We start from the raw sequence: 18,621 nt of genomic DNA on the forward strand, positions 1-18,621 counted from the left end.
TTTGTTTGTATTCACCACTCTGTGGAAGAATGCTTATGTGCGCAGGTGTGTAGTGTTTCTTTACAAAGTGACATCGCCAACTACTGGCCTGGCATGTATAATACAGCCTTTTTAGTCATTTTCTCTGATCCGTGTGAATGGGGATTGTTTTGACAACGTTGTCATCTGTACGCGATACTTTTCAAAAATGCAAAGGAAAATCTTTTCTATTTTTAGTACATTGTTTTCATGTAAACGTACCCTAAATTAACAGCAGTGGATGCTGACTCGGGTCGAAATGCCTGGATTTTTTACAGACTCGCGGAGGCCACGGACGTGTCTCTGTTCAGTGTGAATTTACATAAAGGAGAGGTGAGGACTAAGTGCTCTGTTTCAGAGCAGGATGACTCCTCACAGAGACTGCTGATTGAAATAAAGGATAATGGAGAGCCGGTGCAGTCCACCACAGTCACAGTGGAAATACTAATAGAGGATGGGTTTCATGAGTCCATTTCAGACTACAGTAAGCTCAGACCTGAAGTTGATCAGAAAACCGGCAAAATCACATTATATCTAAACATCTCTTTGGCTTCTGTCTCCCTGTTGTGTCTGATGACGTTTTTCATCTTACTAGTGAAATGTGCGTGAGGCAGTAGAGGCAGCTCAAGCTGCTGTTTGAGGCGCACACATTCCGGATGTAACAATCCCAACAGAAACCTTCAGATCCAGCTCAACACTGACGGGCCCATTAAATATGTGGAGGTTCTGGGAGGAGACATGATGTCTCAGTGACAGTCTTTTGGGTCCTATCTCTCTCCAATATCAGAATTCAGTGATTTGACCCTCGTTAAGCCCAGCAGCACCACAAACTTTACAGATACGCTTAACGTGCTTGATGCGTCTTTACCAGACAGCGCGTGGACGTTCGAAAACCAACAGTTAAACAAACTTTTGTTATCTTTGGAGATGTTTCCACTGCATTTAAATGTCACAATTCCAATTGTTTTGTTCCGTGTGTTTATAGGTGATTTTTTTTTTCACATTGTCTACCTGAAAAAAGGTGCATCTCATGTCCAAAAAAAAAAAAAAAATACAAAATTGTGTGTTAAGGACAATTCATTGAGCATATTTCAGCACCACAGTTTTGGACAGCAGCACGCATACAAAGTTAGAAAAATCTACTTAGGTACACTTTGTTTTGAACTCAACATTGGAGAGGGTTCGTGAATAAGGTTAAAAGAGTGTTCACATTAATTGTTATAATTTAGATTCCAAAATGCAGGCATGGTCTCACATAATAAGTTGTCATAGCTTCCTAGTTTTCTTTTCCGATGGAAAACTATTTTTATTTTTTGCAGTATGGTATGCAGCATATATGATACTTTTCAGTGAAAGAGAATCACTTGCATTTCCTTTTTATAGTGTAAACATTTTGTGTAAAATGTAAAGCAGAAAACAAATGCAATTTGTAAAGTTGAATTCATCTTGTGAAAAAGTCCTTATTTTGACCGTGCAACGCATTCGTATTAATTTAAGTATACCTTTATACATTTTGTCGGCTTGTAACAACACACAACTGGCATTTTTTTTTTTTTTTTTTTAAGAAAAAAAATCAGTATTTACGCCTTTAAGAGAGATTCTGTCGTCCATTGGACAACAGGGCACTGAGCTCAGCACCAATGAGATGCAAGACAGTACAAAGGGATCTACTCCCTCCCTTAGCATGGCAGCACTACAATGTCTGATAAGAGCTATAGAGGAGAATACACGCGCGGCTATGAAGCTGATCACCACAAAACCGACCACTCGATCGGTCTGGATTTACAATCTTAAAATAATGAGAAAAATAACATTTATCTCGGGATTTAAACAATTCGTTAATTGATGGAAAGGTTAAAATCGCTGAGGAAATGAGAAGCATCCGGGAGTGGAAACAGGCAGCGATTTGGCTGTTTGGTTTCTCTGTATTATGGAACAGAGTTGGAGCTCAAATTCGCTACACAATACCAGAGGAACTAAAGGAAGGATTTGTTGTTGGGAACGTTGCAAAGGACATTGGTCTGGACATTTCAGACATTGCTAATCGTAAATTACGGATAGCCTCTGATTCTAGTACGCAATACTTCAGTGTGGATACAAGAAATGGTGAGCTTCTAGTTAATGGTAGAATAGACAGAGAGGCGCTCTGTGGACAAAGCGGCAGTTGTCTGATGCCATTGCAAATTGTTGTAGAGAATCCATTACAGCTACATCGTGTTGACATAGAAATACAGGATATAAACGACAATGCACCGAATTTTCACACAAGAGATAATGTATTGAAAATTGCCGAATCAGTGGCTCTGGGCGCAAGATTTCCATTTGAAAGTGCAGAGGATTTAGATGTTGGTAGCAATAGTCTCAGTTCTTATTCTTTGAGTAATAATGCATTTTTCCGTTTAAATGTGAAAACTCTTGAAGATGGTAAGAAAGTACCAGAACTGATAGTTGATAAACCACTTGATCGAGAGAAACAGTCTGTGCACAAGCTCATTTTAACAGCATTAGACGGTGGTAATCCAGTGAAATCGGGAACTATATTGATACATGTAATCGTTGAAGATATTAATGATAATGAGCCCATATTTGAGCAATCGCAGTATAAAGTGTCTGTTCTGGAGAGTATTCCATTTGGTTCAAGTGTCTTAACTGTAAAAGCCACGGACTTAGATGAAGGACCTAACGGTGAAATACAGTATTTTTTCGGTGCACATACACCAGATCCCGTGAGGAAATCTTTCAATATCGACGCTAAAACGGGAGAAATTACAGTGATTGGAAAGCTGGATTACGAGTTAACAAAATTATTCACGTTTGATGTCTGCGCAAAAGACAAAGGGAGTCCAAAGCAGGAGGGCCATTCTTCAGTGAGGCTGAACATTATTGATGAGAATGACAACATTCCCGAAATTATTTTAACATCTTTACCCAGCCCAGTTTCAGAGAATGCATCAGTTGGTACTGTTGTGGCTCTAATCAACGTAAAGGACTTGGACTCTGGTAATAATGGCAAAGTAAATCTTAATATCTCTGGTCGCAGTCCTTTTAAACTAAAACCAGCATTCGATAATCATTATTCTTTGGTTACTGACACACTCTTGGATCGTGAAGTCAATGCAGAATATAACATAGAATTAGTAGCCGCAGACTCTGGTGTACCATCCTTAAAAACTATGAAAACTGTAAATGTGAAAGTGCTTGATGTAAATGACAACCCTCCAATATTCTCACAATTCTCATACATAGTGTATATAAAGGAAAATAGCCCGCCAGGTGCTTCATTGTTTTCTGTATCTGCGTCTGATATTGATCAAGATAAGAACGCAATACTCACATACTCAATTCTGGATTCAAGTACAAATCAAGTTCCAGCATCGTCATATTTTTATATAAATTCTGAAAATGGAACAATTTACAGCATGAGTTCATTTGATTATGAGAAAATAAAACTGTTCAGTGTTGTAGTTCAAGCTAAAGACCATGGCTCTCCATCTCTGAGCAGCAACACCACAGTTCATGTGTTTATTCTGGACCAGAACGATAATGTCCCGGCTGTTATTTACCCCTCAACATCCATGGGGTCTATTTCTTATCAGAGGATGCCCCGTTCTGCTAAAGCAGGACATCTTGTTACTAAAGTAACAGCAGTGGACGCTGACTCGGGTCACAATGCCTGGCTTTTTTACAGGCTCGCGGAGGCCACGGACGCGTCTCTGTTCAGTGTGAATTTACATACAGGAGAGGTGAGGACTAAGCGCTCTGTTTCAGAGCAGGATGACTCCTCACAGAGACTGCTGATTGAAATAAAGGATAATGGAGAGCCGGTGCAGTCCACCACAGTCACAGTTGAAATACTAATAGAGGACGGGTTTCATGAGCCCATCTCAGACTACAGTAAGATCAGACCGGAAGTCGACAAGAAAACCGGCAAAATGACATTATATCTAATCATCTCTTTGGCTTCTGTGTCCTTGTTGTGTCTGATGACGTTTTTCATCTTAATGGTGAAATGTGCGCGAGGCAGTATGAGGCAGCTCAAGCTGCTGTATAGGGAGGACAAATTCCGGATATAACAATTCCAACAGAAACCTTCAGATCCAGCTCAACACTGACGGGCCCATTAAATATGTGGAGGTTCTGGGAGGAGACATGATGTCTCAGAGTCAGTCTTTTGGTTCCTATCTCTCTCCAGATGTCAGAATTCAGTGATTTGACCCTCGTTAAGCCCAACAGCACCACAAACTTTACAGACACGCTAAACGTGCTTGATGCGTCTTTACCAGACAGCGCGTGGACGTTCGAGTGTCAACAGGTGAGACACAAAACATCATCTAATGAAATCAGTAGAAATTGAGAACTGCATTTAATTTTTGTGATGTAAGAATTTTGAGAAAAGTTTTCGCCTCGGAATGTTGATTGTTTGTGGTAGTAGATACCAGTTTTAAACATTGCATGAAGGTTTGTACATTTTATTTAGTGTATGTATGTAGTGTTTGTGTGTGTGTGAGTTAGTGTGTCTGTGTGTCTGTGTGTGTGTGTGTGTGTGTGTGTGCGTGCGTGTGTGTGTGGGCAGGTTTACGTGGTTTACGAGGACTTTTTTTTTAGGTTACAAATTGGTAATTACAAGGGTATTATGCTATAAATGTGGTTTATGAGGACATTTCTAGTGTCACCATAATTCAAATCGCTTAAAAAAAAACCATACTAAATGATGTTTTATTGAAAATGTAAAAATGCAGAAAGTTTTTTGTGAGGGTTAGGTTTAGGGGTAGGGTTAGGGTTAGAGGATAGAATCTATAGTTCGTACAGTATAAAAATCATTATGTCTATGGAGAGTCCTTATAAGGATAGCTGCACCAACATGTGTGTGTGTGTGTGTGTGTGTGTGTGTGTGTGTGTGTGTGTGTAGAGAGAGAGAGAGAGAGAGAGAGAGAGAGAGAGAGAGAGAGAGAGAGAGAGAGAGAGAGAGAGAGAGAGAGTGTAAGAAATAGTGGTTTGTTTCAGCACCAACATGGTGGACAGTTTCCTATACGGCACTGAGTAAACACAGTCTAACAAAGACAGACTTTTTAATAGAAAATGTGCTCTTAACAATGTATTATATAAGGGTGTTTCTAGAACTTCGGTCACTTTTACCACTGTGGTCTTACAGAGAGTAAAGCCTCGTTAAAAATGTTCTCACACACTCACTAGTTGATTTATTTATATACTAACAAAATTCAACACTGTATGTGCACCAGATGGGATTTATGTTATTTTTGTTTGTTTGTTTTTCACTGAAAGTCATGAAAATTCTCACCATAGTGTTTCCACCACATCTTACATTTTGTGTTTTGTTTGATAGTATTTCACTTTCAAATAAAACGTCTGAGACAAAGAGTTTAAAGGTAAAATACTATGTATAAATAACATACACAATTTTTAAAATATACATTGATTTCTCTTTGTTTTCTCTACACATCACTTGTCTGCTATTTCATATTTAGCATTTGTCTAAAATGCTAACGTCTGTCATTATGGTTAACAAGTAAACAAACTTTTGACAAAATTTGTTTGGTATGGCGGAAATTACAACACAACTGTGGGAAGATTGTAATTATTATTATTTATTTTTTTAAATAGAAAAAAATAATTTTCACACAATAAATACTGGAATAGTTTATATTTATTTCATTCTTTGTTTAAATTGACATAGTGAAATGTAACTATTTAAAATGTTTTATTACATTTTCATAGCTTAATTTTGAGTCTGGGACAAGACTATAACAACACGATATATAGATCAAAAATATTTGAAAAGTACCAAAAATAAATGGTATTTTTTTAAATTAGTTTTACAGACCTTAGTGTATATATAAAATAAATAAATAATAAAAAAAGTTGCAATCTGTTAGTTAAAAAAAATGAAACATGAAATTGTCCTAAGTAAAAGAAACACCCATAAGACCCATAAAGTTCTGAAATGGTAGGCTACATAACGAAATTCTACATAGCATTTTAAAATTTGCTCGAATAATTATTTCCTAATGTATTCCAATGAATTTTAAGAACACGTCAAGCAAACATAATTACCTTTATTCTTTATATCTGGGAATTTTAAAATGCTTAGCCTATAACCTTTTACTTCAACGTCGTATTTGCCTGCAAAACAATTGACAGTCATATGATTCAGAGACAATTTCTGCTATTAAACATCTATGACAACAATCCCTTAAACAGAAGAAAACCACTGAGAGCTTGATATGAACCAGCAAAGCCCCTATTGGACGAATGAGCGCTTAGCTCTGAACCAATCCTGCTTTAGACCGTACAAAGGGATCTACTCCCTCCCTAGTCAGAGGAGTACAATGATGAGAGCTAGAGAGCGAGAGGGAACGTTCACCGTTATGAGGCGGATTACCACAATGAGGATAGTCTTATTTGAAAATGAAGAGTGCTATTTCGTTATCTTTGGATTTAAGTAACATTTTTGTTGATGGGAATATCAAGCGCAGCAGAGAAATGAGACCCAGGGGGATCGGAGGGTGGAAATGGGCAGCGCTTTGGCTGTTCGGTTTCTCTCTGTTGTGGAATACAGTTGGAGCGCAGATTCGCTACACAATTCCTGAAGAGTTAAAGGAAGGATCTATCATTGGGAATATCGCTAAGGATCTTGGGTTGGACATTTCAGATATCGCCGAGCGTAAGTTACGGATAGCATCCGAGGCCAATAACCAATATTTCAATGTAGATTCAGGGAAGGGTGATCTGGTAGTTAATGGAAGAATAGACAGAGAGACACTCTGTGGACAAAGCGTCAGTTGTCTAATGCCATTGCAGATCGTTATTGAGAATCCATTACAGTTGCATAAGGTAGAAATAGAAATCCAAGACATTAATGATAATGCACCGAACTTCCATACGAAAGATGGTACGTTAAAAATATCTGAACTGATTGCTCCAGGTGCACGATTTACCCTTGAAAGTGCCGAAGACCTCGATGTTGGCAGCAACAGTTTGAAGTCATACTCGTTGAACAATAACGATTTATTTCGTCTTAATGTAAAAACTCTTAAAAATGGAAGAAAAGTACCAGAACTAGTGGTTGAAAAACCTCTAGACAGGGAGAAAAAATCTATGCATAAACTAATATTAACAGCTCTAGATGGTGGTAATCCAGTCAAATCTGGCACATCTATATTGCAGGTAATTGTTCAAGACATCAATGACAATGAACCAAAATTTGAAGTTGCTTCATACAAAGCATCTGTTCTAGAAACAGCCATTGTTGGCTCAAGTGTGATAAAACTAAAAGCCACTGACTTAGATGAAGGTCTCAATGGTGAAATACAGTATTTATTCGGTGCGCACACGCCTGAACATGTAAAAAGTGATTTTAGTGTTGACGCTGAAACCGGTGAAATCAAAGTAATTGGAAATTTAGATTACGAGACACAAAAATCATATACGTTTGATGTCTGTGCTAAAGACAAAGGGAATCCAGAGCTAGAAGGGCAGTCGTCGGTTCAGATAGACATTATAGATGAGAATGACAATGCTCCAGATATTATTCTGACATCTTTACCGAGTCCTGTTCCTGAAAATGCGACAGTCGGAACTGTGGTGGCTTTGATTAACGTCAAGGATTTGGACTCTGGTAATAATGGCAAAGTTGAGCTAATTGTCTCCCCCGGTGTTCCTTTTAAATTGAAACCATCTTTTGATAACCATTATTCGTTGATAACGGACTCGTTTCTAGATCGTGAAGTTAATTCTGAATATAATGTAGAAATAGTGGCCACGGACTCCGGTGTACCACCTTTAAAATCTGTCAAGACTGTCAATATAAAAGTATTTGATGTGAATGACAATCCTCCAGTATTCTCACAGTCTTCATATAACATTTACATAAAGGAAAATAACCAGGCAGGTGCTTCATTGTTTTCTGTATCTGCGTCTGATATTGATCAAGATAAGAACGCAATACTCACATACTCAATTCTGGATTCAAGTACAAATCAAGTTCCAGCATCATCATATTTTTATATAAATTCTGAGAATGGAACAATTTACAGCATGAGCTCATTTGATTATGAGAAAATGAAACTGTTCCATGTTGTAGTTCAAGCTAAAGACCATGGCTCTCCATCTCTGAGCAGCAACACCACAGTTCATGTATTTATTCTGGACCAGAACGATAATGTCCCGGCTGTTATTTACCCCTCAACATCCACGGGGTCTATTTCTCATCAGAGGATGCCCCGTTCTGCTAAAGCAGGACATCTTGTAACTAAAGTAACAGCAGTGGACGCTGACTCGGGTCACAATGCCTGGCTTTTTTACAGGCTCGCGGAGGCCACGGACGCGTCTCTGTTCAATGTGAATTTACATACAGGAGAGGTGAGGACTAAGCGCTCTGTTTCAGAGCAGGATGACTCCTCACAGAGACTGCTGATTGAAATAAAGGATAATGGAGAGCCGGTGCAGTCCACCACAGTCACAGTGGAAATACTAATAGAGGACGGGTTTCATGAGCCCATTTCAGACTTTAGAAAGATCAGACCGGAAGTCGACAAGAAAACCGGCAAAATTACATTATATCTAATCATCTCTTTGGCTTCTGTGTCCTTGTTGTGTCTGATGACGTTTTTCATCTTAATGGTGAAATGTGCGCGAGGCAGTAGAGGCAGCTCAAGCTGCTGTTTGAGGCGCACACATTCTGGATGTAACAATCCCAACAGAAACCTTCAGATCCAGCTCAACACTGACGGGCCCATTAAATATGTGGAGGTTCTGGGAGGAGACATGATGTCTCAGAGTCAGTCTTTTGGGTCCTATCTCTCTCCGATGTCAGAATTCAGTGATTTGACCCTCGTTAAGCCCAGCAGCACAACAAACTTTACAGACACGCTAAACGTGCTTGATGCGTCTTTACCAGACAGCGCTTGGACTTTCGAGAGCCAACAGGTGAGACACAGAAAAATATCTAAATGGATAAATGCATCTGATCATTTTATTCTTCGAAAGAGTAAATTTTTAAGATAAGTATTCACCTCGGAGTTCTTTATTCTGTTTGTGGTTGATATTTTTGAAACATTGTATGTAGGTCTGTACACTTTCTAAAATGTAGTGTTGCACACTTTTGTAAGTTTGTTTCTCTCTCTCTCTCTCTCTCTCTCTCTCTCTCTCTCTCTCTCTCTGTGTGTGTGTGTGTGAGAGAGAGAGAGAGAGCTGGGGAAGATGGTTAGGGAGAGAAACAACTACTTTGGTTTATTTCAGAACCACCATTTTGGACATCGTTTAACAACAATGGCTGAAATATTTCTTTTTTCTATACGATTATGAAAAACACAAAACTAGGCGTTTTAACACATGTATTAAACAGGTTTATGGTATTTGGAAAATAATCATTAAAGGCTAAATAAAGAAAGAAAAATAATGTTATATACAAAAATTCTAACTGCACATTTAAAACTGTTTGAAAAATGTTTTCCAATTAATTTTAAGAACACAACCAAGCATTATTCCACTGTGTATCTTTTGCTATTTTCAAATTATAACCTATTATTTGAACGCTGTTTGGGTACACACACACACACACACACACACAAAAGCCCCACTAAAAATGTATTCTGAAAGAATAGCTGCACTAAAAATATTCTAGAATAATCCTTCAGCAGATGCCGTATCCACAACCATAGAGGGTGGAGTATGACTAATAAAAAGCAAAGCCTCTATTGGTCGAGGGGGCGGTTAGTTCTGTACCAGTCATGTCTAAGACTATACAAAGGGATCTACTCACTCCCCCAACAAGAGAGGCATGAGAGTGCGGTGGAGCTAAAGGAAACATGTACGATTTGTAAGACTGATCATCACAACGAGGATGCGTTGAGTATGATATGTAATTATTTGAAAATGAAGAATAACATTTTGATTACCGGTGGATGTAAGATAAAGATCTGTTCATGGGAATAACAAGCGCAGCAGAGAAATGAGACCCAGGAGGATCGGAGGGTGGAAATGGGCAGCGCTTTGGCTGTTCGGTTTCTCTCTGTTGTGGAATACAGTTGGAGCGCAGATTCGCTACACAATTCCTGAAGAGTTAAAGGAAGGATCTATCATTGGGAATATTGCTAAGGATCTTGGTTTGGACATTTCAGATATCGCCGAGCGTAAGTTACGGATAGCATCCGAGGCCAATAACCAATATTTCAATGTAGATTCAGGGAAGGGTGATCTGGTAGTTAATGGAAGAATAGACAGAGAGACGCTCTGTGGACAAAGAGTCAGTTGTCTAATGCCATTGCAGATCGTTATTGAGAATCCATTACAGTTGCATAAAGTAGACATAGATATACAAGACATTAATGACAATGCACCGATCTTCAACACAAAAGATGGCATATTAAAAATTTCTGAATTGACTGCTCCAGGCGCACGATTTACCCTTGAAAGTGCCGAAGACCTCGATGTTGGCAGCAATAGCCTTAAATCCTATTCGTTGAGCAATAACAATTTCTTCCGTCTGAATTTAAAAGCTCTTAAAAACGGTGGACAAGTACCAGAGCTAGTTCTTGAAAAACCTATAGACAGAGAGAAACAGGCTATTCATAGTCTTATATTAACAGCTATAGATGGCGGTAATCCGGTCAAATCTGGCACATCTATATTGCAGATAATTGTTCAGGATTTTAATGACAATGAACCAAAATTTGAGGTTTCCTCGTATAAAGCCTCTGTTCTAGAAAACGCGATTGTTGGCTCAAGTGTGATTAAAATAAAAGCCACTGACTTGGATGAAGGTCTCAATGGTGAAATACAGTATTTATTCGGTGCGCACACGCCTGAACATGTAAGAACTGCTTTTAATGTAAACGCTGAAACCGGTGAAATTACAGTCATTAGTCATTTAGATTACGAGACACAAAAATCATATACGTTTGATGTCTGTGCTAAAGACAAAGGGAATCCAGAGCTAGAAGGGCAGTCGTCGGTTCAGATAGACATTATAGATGAAAACGACAACCCTCCAGATATTATTCTGACATCTTTACCGAGTCCTGTTCCTGAAAATGCGACAGTCGGAACTGTGGTGGCTTTGATTAACGTCAAGGATTTGGACTCTGGTAATAATGGGAAAGTTGAGCTAACTGTCTCCCCCGGTGTTCCTTTTAAATTGAAACCATCTTTTGATAACCATTATTCGTTGATAACGGACTCGTTTCTAGATCGTGAAGTTAATTCTGAATATAATGTAGAAATAGTGGCCACGGACTCCGGTGTACCACCTTTAAAATCTGTCAAGACTGTCAATATAAAAGTATTTGATGTGAATGATAATCCTCCAGTATTCTCACAGTCTTCATATAACGTTTACATAAAAGAAAATAACCAGGCAGGTGCTTCATTGTTTTCTGTATCTGCGTCTGATATTGATCAAGATAAGAACGCAATACTCACATACTCAATTCTGGATTCAAGTACAAATCAAGTTCCAGCATCATCATATTTTTATATAAATTCTGAAAATGGAACAATTTACAGCATGAGCTCATTTGATTATGAGAAAATGAAACTGTTCAGTGTTATAGTTCAAGCTAAAGACCATGGCTCTCCATCTCTGAGCAGCAACACCACAGTTCATGTATTTATTCTGGACCAGAACGATAATGTCCCGGCTGTTATTTACCCCTCAACATCCACGGGGTCTATTTCTCATCAGAGGATGCCCCGTTCTGCTAAAGCAGGACATCTTGTAACTAAAGTAACAGCAGTGGACGCTGACTCGGGTCACAATGCCTGGCTTTTTTACAGGCTCGCGGAGGCCACGGATACATCTCTGTTCAATGTGAATTTACATACAGGAGAGGTGAGGACTAAGCGCTCTGTTTCAGAGCAGGATGACTCCTCACAGAGACTGCTGATTGAAATAAAGGATAATGGAGAGCCGGTGCAGTCCACCACAGTCACAGTGGAAATAGTAATAGAGGACGGGTTTCGTGAGCCCATTTCAGACTTTAGAAAGATCAGACCGGAAGTCGACAAGAAAACCGGCAAAATTACATTATATCTAATTATCTCTTTGGCTTCTGTCTCCTTGTTGTGTCTGATGACGTTTTTCATTTTACTGGTGAAATGTGCGCGAGGCAGTAGAGGCAGCTCAAGCTGCTGTTTGAGGCGCACACATTCTGGATATAACAATCCCAACAGAAACCTTCAGATCCAGCTCAACACTGATGGGCCCATTAAATATGTGGAGGTTCTGGGAGGAGACATGATGTCTCAGAGTCAGTCTTTTGGGTCCTATCTCTCTCCAGTGTCAGAATTCAGTGATTTGACCCTCGTTAAACCCAGCAGCACCACAAACTTCACAGACACGCTAAACGTGCTTGATGCGTCTTTACCAGACAGCGCTTGGACGTTCGAGTGTCAACAGGTGAGACACAGAACATTATGAAATCAGCAAAAATATGGAGAACTGCATATGATAATTTTATTCTTCAAGACAGTTCAGAAACGTAAATTTAATATAGGTACATTTATATGGTTTAGAGTTCTCTAATTTGTGACGTAGATATCTTGTTGAAACTTTAGGCCTGTAGATAAACTTTATGAAGTGTTTTGTTTAAGGCGTCTGTTAATGTGAGTGTGCGTGCGTGCGCGCGCGTGAGAGAGAGAGAGAGAGAGAGAGAGAGAGAGAGAGAGAGAGAGAGAGAACTGAGAAATTAAATTATCTTTATTACAAAAAATTAAAACAAAAAACACAGTTTACAAAATATAAATCATCTCATAGAGAAAAGTAAAGATAAGATTACAAAAAATGTGTGAAAAACAATATATATTCAAACACAAAACACAATGCACCTTTGCTACACCATTTTAGTTCAAAAGAAAAAAAATCAATCAACACTCTAGACTTATCAAGAGTTGAAAACAAGACAGTAACATTCAATCCTATTTTTCCTACTTGAGTAGATAGCTAATTTAGCTTGACCCAAGATAAAATTCAATAATTGACAATCCATTCGTCTTTTCTGCGCATATTTAGCACCCAAAACAAAAATTTCTATAGAAAATGTTTCATTAAAAACATCAAATAAATTTCTTAATACAATAAATAAGGGCTTTAGTCTAGAACACTCCATAAAAGCATGAAAAACTGTTTCTCTTTTAAAACAAAAAGGATATTCAGAGCTCACCTCAGGATTTAAAACCGAAATAAAAGCATTAACAGCTATTGCTCCATGGAGAACCCTCCATTGTATGTCTCCTACTCTCTTCGTTAATGGTGGCTTATACAAAATTCTCCATTCAGGCTTAACATTATCATCCAGATTTAAGAAAGAACGCCATGGTGTATCCACTTTGTTATCTAAAATCTTCTTATTAAAAACCAAAACACAAACTTTGTACAAGATTTTCCCCGTAACCGAAAATAAATCTAAACACAAAGACTACCCAGTTTTTAAAAATATACCCATACAATCATCTAGTTTGTGATACAAGTATATAGCCGGACAAGGGTCCTCAGCGTTAGGAGCTTTTACCCCTGCACAATAGTCTGCTAATAATTGTCTCTCTTCATCTGTAAGAGCAGACTGCCACTTTGCTAACAGTTGAGCAATTATATGGGTTGAAAAAATTCCCAAATGAGAAGCCACTTGTTCACTGTTCATAAAATTAGGTCCAGCCACATTTAACAGAAGATTCAAGGTGGTGATCTTGGATTTGCAAAGTATATTGTTTAATCTAGGAAAAGTGTGTTCAACCGCAGAAATATCCAAACGGGTTCCATGTATTATGGGTTCGCTTAACAACCTGAAGAGTGATTTCATGCACGGTGTCCTTTGTTGATGAAAAAGACTCCATACTTGAAAAAGACTGCAATAAAAAATTGGCATTTTGGAAGTGTCCAGTTTTAGGGGGTCTAAAAAGTAGAGAGATTTATCCAACTGTAGGCCTCCCAGGCTCCTTAAAATGGCACATGCAGCCGCTCTCCAACTAAAGTCACTTGACCCTGAAAGAACTCTTTGTATAAATTGCAGACGGAAAGCTGCTGTTCTAACAGTCTAACAAGTTTAACAGTCCCTGTCCACCTTCTTCTTTAGACGAAAATAAAATGCTCTTAGTTATCCAGTGTAATTTATCCAAAAAAAGTCCACCAGTAAGGCTTGAATTTCAGTCATCAGTTTTAAAGGTGGATCTATACATGCCAGCTTATGCCAGAGAGAGGATGCAATTAAATTATTAATAACTAAAGTACGCCCTTTATAAGACATGTTTGGGGCCAGCCATTTCCATTTAGCTAATCGTCCTTTAACTTTTTCAACAATCCCATCCCAATTTTTCTGTACAATGGTCTCAGTTCCTAAAAACCCCCCCAAATATTTAAAACCCCCTTTACTCCAAAGTAAACCATCAGGAAGTCTTAGCTCCTCCCCCATCCACTTTCCACACATTAAAGCTTCACTTTTGTTCCAGTTTATTTTAGCAGAAGATAAAACTTTAAAATCTTCAAGTAATTTTGTCAAAATCTCTATATCTTTTTGACTATTGACCATTACCATAACATCATCAGCGTACGCTGATAAATGAATGTTACAATTAAAACCAGGTATATGTAACCCATTCAGCTTTACCCTTATATGCTTCAAAAATGGTTCTATGGCAATTGAATAAAGCATTCCTGACAATGAACATCCTTGTCTGACACCTCTGCCAACCTTGAAAGGAGTGCATAAGCCACCGTTTACTTTCAGCACACTCTCAACATCAGTGTACAGTATTCTAATCATTTCCACAAAATCTTGGCAGAATCCAAAAGCTGTTAAAGTTTTCCAGAAGTAATTATGTTCAACTCGATCAAATGCTTTCTCTTGATCCAGAGAAAACAAGGCACAATTTAAATTAAACAATTTAGAGACCTCTAGAATATCCTGCACTAAAGAAATATTATCAAAAATAGACCTACCAGGTATGTAATAGCTCTGGTCCGGATGAATGACTTGCTCCATTACTTCTATCAGTCTATTTGCTAAAGTTTTAGAGACCAGTTTGTAATCTGTACAAAGCAGGGACACAGGGCGCCAGTTCTTGATATCTGTCAGGTCTCCTTTTTTTGGGAGGAGGGTAAGAACTGCTCTACGGCAGCTCAATGGCAGCCACCCTTCAGCCAAGCTTTCATCGAGCACCGCGAGCAAATCCTCCCCCAACACTGTTCAGAAAGACTTATAAAAGTCTACTGGGAGACCATCGATGCCAGGAGCCTTCCCAGATTCCATGCCCTGAAGGGCCTTATACAACTCTTTCAGGCTCAAGGCCTTACCGAGTTTCGTGTTGGCCTTCTTAGACACCTGTGTCAAGTTTAAAAAAAAACAAAAAAAACATTGTCAATGTCAGGCTCTGCAACACATTCACAGCTGTACAGCTTTTCATAGAAACAAACTGCTCTCTTTCTAATGTCAATGGGGTCAGATAGTAACATGCCAGATTCGGAGCGTAGCGTGTGAATTAATCTTTTCTGTCCATTCTTTTTTTCCATATTAAAGAAAAATTTAGTTGGAGCATCCATTTGGTCAATATTCTAAAAACGGGACCGAACTAGAGCTCCTTGCACCTTAACCCCTAAAAGATCACCAAGTTGAGTTTTTTTTATTGAAAGAGCTTCCAAAACATTATTCTCCCCAGTTAATTTGGCTAACTCTTGAAGTTTATCTATTGATGTCTCCAAGTTTTTCATAGATTCCGATAACTGTACAGTGATATTTCGAGTATGCTGTTGACAAAACTGTTTAACTTGTACTTTACCAATAATCCCACCACTGTCTCAAAGATTGGAAAGAGTTCTTTGTAGCTCTAAAAGTTTCTCAAAAATATTTAAAAGTGTCTTTAAATTTTTTATCATTTAACAAAGAACAGTTAAAATGCCAATAAGAACTATTTGGTTTAATAGATTTCAAAATAAAAGAACAGCACATCATATTATGATCAGAAAAACTAACTGGGACAATAAAACATTTGCTAAAAATACCACATTGATGTTTAAACCATAAAATCTATCCAACCTAGCTAAAGAAAGAACATTGTCACAGGTATGAGACCAAGTATATTGTCTTAGATTACCATTAACATGTCTCCATACATCACACAGCTCATGTGTTTTAATGACTTGGATAAGTCTCTTACGGGATGGTACATGGGGCTCCATGTGATTCCTATCAAAATTTTGTTCTGTACAATTAAAATCCCCTCCCAGAAACAAAGAATCTTCACTATTACAGTTCTGCAGGGTTAAATTGAGAGTATTTAAAAACAGCATTCTTTCAACTTCTGAGGTAGGGACATATACACAAATAAAAACAAAAACATGATTTTCAAATAAAGCTCTAACCTTCAAAAGTCTGCCCTTTATAATATCTTCAACATCATAAGAAACTGGTTTGAAGTTTTTAGAAAATAAAACAGCAACACCTCCACTGACAGCAGTGTAGTGACTTAAAATAGAGATGCTGTCCCATTCTCTTGCCCAGTCTGCAGCCTTCTTTAAATTACTGCGAGGTTCTTGAAGGAAAACAATATCTATTTTTTTTTTCTGTTTAACTATTTCGTATAACATTACTCTTTTTCTCACATCTCTTGCCCCATTTACATTCACTGAAGCAACACTAACTTCACCCATAAGGAATAAAAAACATGACAGTAAAAACAAACCACTGATTATCATTAATTAACATTTTTCACCACCATCATTGCTCATTTCAGTATTGAGTTTTCTCACTAGATTCTTTAAACTGTAAATGTCTTTATTAGTAAAAAAAATAAATAAATAAAACCTTCAGCCATCAGACATCTTGACTTTTCAATGAATTGTTTCCGGTCAGGAAAATATTCGCTCACTCGTACCCCTCTTCTGTTTTTGTTGCTTTGAGAAACAGTTTTATATCTTCCACTTCATAATCGAAAGAGAGGGGCTAGAATCTGATTCACTGTCACTCTCTGTGTCACCCTGGTCCTCACATTCAATTACATCTGTTTTCTTTATAGGTCTCAGCTCACAGTTATTGTCACTTTTCTTTCGTTTTAATGGTATTTTAAACAGTGTATGTTCTGCTTCTATGTCAATGCTGTCATTCTCACATATTTGCACTACCAAAGACTGTTTTTCTCCCTCACTTTGGGAGATCTCTGACACCTTGTTTAAGGCGTTACTGTCCAAACAACTGATTTTTCGATCTGACAAGGTAAGTCCGTTATCAAAAGAGCCTTATTGTTAAACGACCCCTTCTTTTCAATTATCTCAGAATAAACCTGATTTACCCTTTGTAGCTCTGATGTAGTCGGCTCAGGCTCAGTTCCTTCTGCCGCAATCGCGTCTGGCTCTGTACTGTTTAACATAGGTTGATTTGTCTCGGGTGGAACAGTTGCATCATTTATAATATGCTCCGTTGCTGGTTTTTCAGTTTTATCAGGGCAATCACGCACTAGATGTCCCATTTTATTGCAACCGAAACATTTCATTTTCCCTGTTGTCGCAAAAACAACATAGTCGAATTTAAACGTAAGGTCTAACTCAGCGTCGTCTTTCACAATCATGTAGGCAAATCTCCTAAAAGAAACTACGTGTTTTAACAAAGGAGATCCGCTACCAATCGGTATTTTTTAAATCGGAGATACAAACTTGCCGTAACGGGAAAGAGATTGTGTTAATAAACGATCACTGATAAACGGTGGAACATTAGATATTGTCACTTTTTTGGATGGCATTGGTAAAGGAAGAACAGGCGTAAACAAACCATCATGCTTTGTCTATATTACTTAGAAATACGACATTAGCATTATTCATTTTTGAAGCTGACAAAATACACCCATGGCCCACGCTCACACGTTCTCCACACTCACTCAGCAAACACTCACGCATGCGCATGAGAGAGAGAGAGAGAGAGCGAGAGAGAGAGAGAGAGAGAGAGAGAGAGAGAGAGAGAGAGAGAGAGAGAGAGAGAGAGAGAGAGAGAGACGAGTGGGTGAGAAACAGTCAGGGCCTCGTTTCCCAAAAGCATTGTAACTTGAGTAGTACTTGAAAATGCTCGTAGATTAACGAGTGCTCTGGAGTACTCATACACCGCTAAGAGTATCATAAGAACACAGACTTATGCAGACACCTGCAGGACAAACGCGAAATTACACCTAATACAATTTAAATATACAGGTGCATCTCAATAAATTAGAATGTCGTGGAAAAGTTCATTTATTTCAGTAATTCAACTCAAATTGTGAAACTCGTGTATTAAATAAATTCAATGCACACAGACTGAAGTAGTTTAAGTCTTTGGTTCTTTTAATTGTGATGATTTTGGCTCACATTTAACAAAAACCCACCAATTCACTATCTCAAAAAATTAGAATACATCATAAGACCAATAAAAAAAAAACATTTATAGTGAATTGTTGGCCTTCTGGAAAGTATGTTCATTTACTGTATATGTACTCAATACTTGGTAGGGGCTCCTTTTGCTTTAATTACTGCCTCAATTTGGCGTGGCATGGAGGTGATCAGTTTGTGGCACTGCCGAGGTGGTATGGAAGCCCAGGTTTCTTTGACAGTGGCCTTCAGCTCATCTGCATTTT

General features: G+C 38.2%; 2 protein-coding genes across 11 annotated transcripts in view; both read left to right on the forward strand.

Moving 5' to 3' along the window:
* LOC127433159 (protocadherin gamma-C5-like) overlaps window positions 1–18,621 on the forward strand; it is a 72,015-nt gene that overhangs the window by 26,015 nt on the left and 27,379 nt on the right. For 4 of the 10 annotated variants that reach the window (XM_051684843.1, XM_051684844.1, XM_051684845.1 and 1 more), the window contains exon 1: window positions 6,389–8,964. The exons of 4 other annotated variants lie outside the window; for them this stretch is intronic. In XM_051684843.1, coding sequence (XP_051540803.1) covers window positions 6,445–8,964 — 2,520 coding nt within the window. In that variant the 5' untranslated portion in view covers window positions 6,389–6,444. Of the gene's footprint in view, window positions 1–6,388; window positions 8,965–9,811; window positions 12,434–18,621 lie in introns of those variants that run through there. 2 more of the 10 variants (XM_051684849.1, XM_051684855.1) reach the window with 1 other exon arrangement.
* Window positions 1,739–4,091, forward strand: LOC127433161 (protocadherin gamma-C5-like). Its single transcript, XM_051684860.1, has one exon. It carries the CDS (start codon window positions 1,890–1,892, stop codon window positions 4,089–4,091), a length of 2,202 nt encoding a protein of 733 aa, XP_051540820.1. The 5' UTR covers window positions 1,739–1,889.

Source organism: Myxocyprinus asiaticus, chromosome 43, assembly GCF_019703515.2.
Source record: "Myxocyprinus asiaticus isolate MX2 ecotype Aquarium Trade chromosome 43, UBuf_Myxa_2, whole genome shotgun sequence".
NCBI lineage: Eukaryota > Metazoa > Chordata > Actinopteri > Cypriniformes > Catostomidae > Myxocyprinus > Myxocyprinus asiaticus.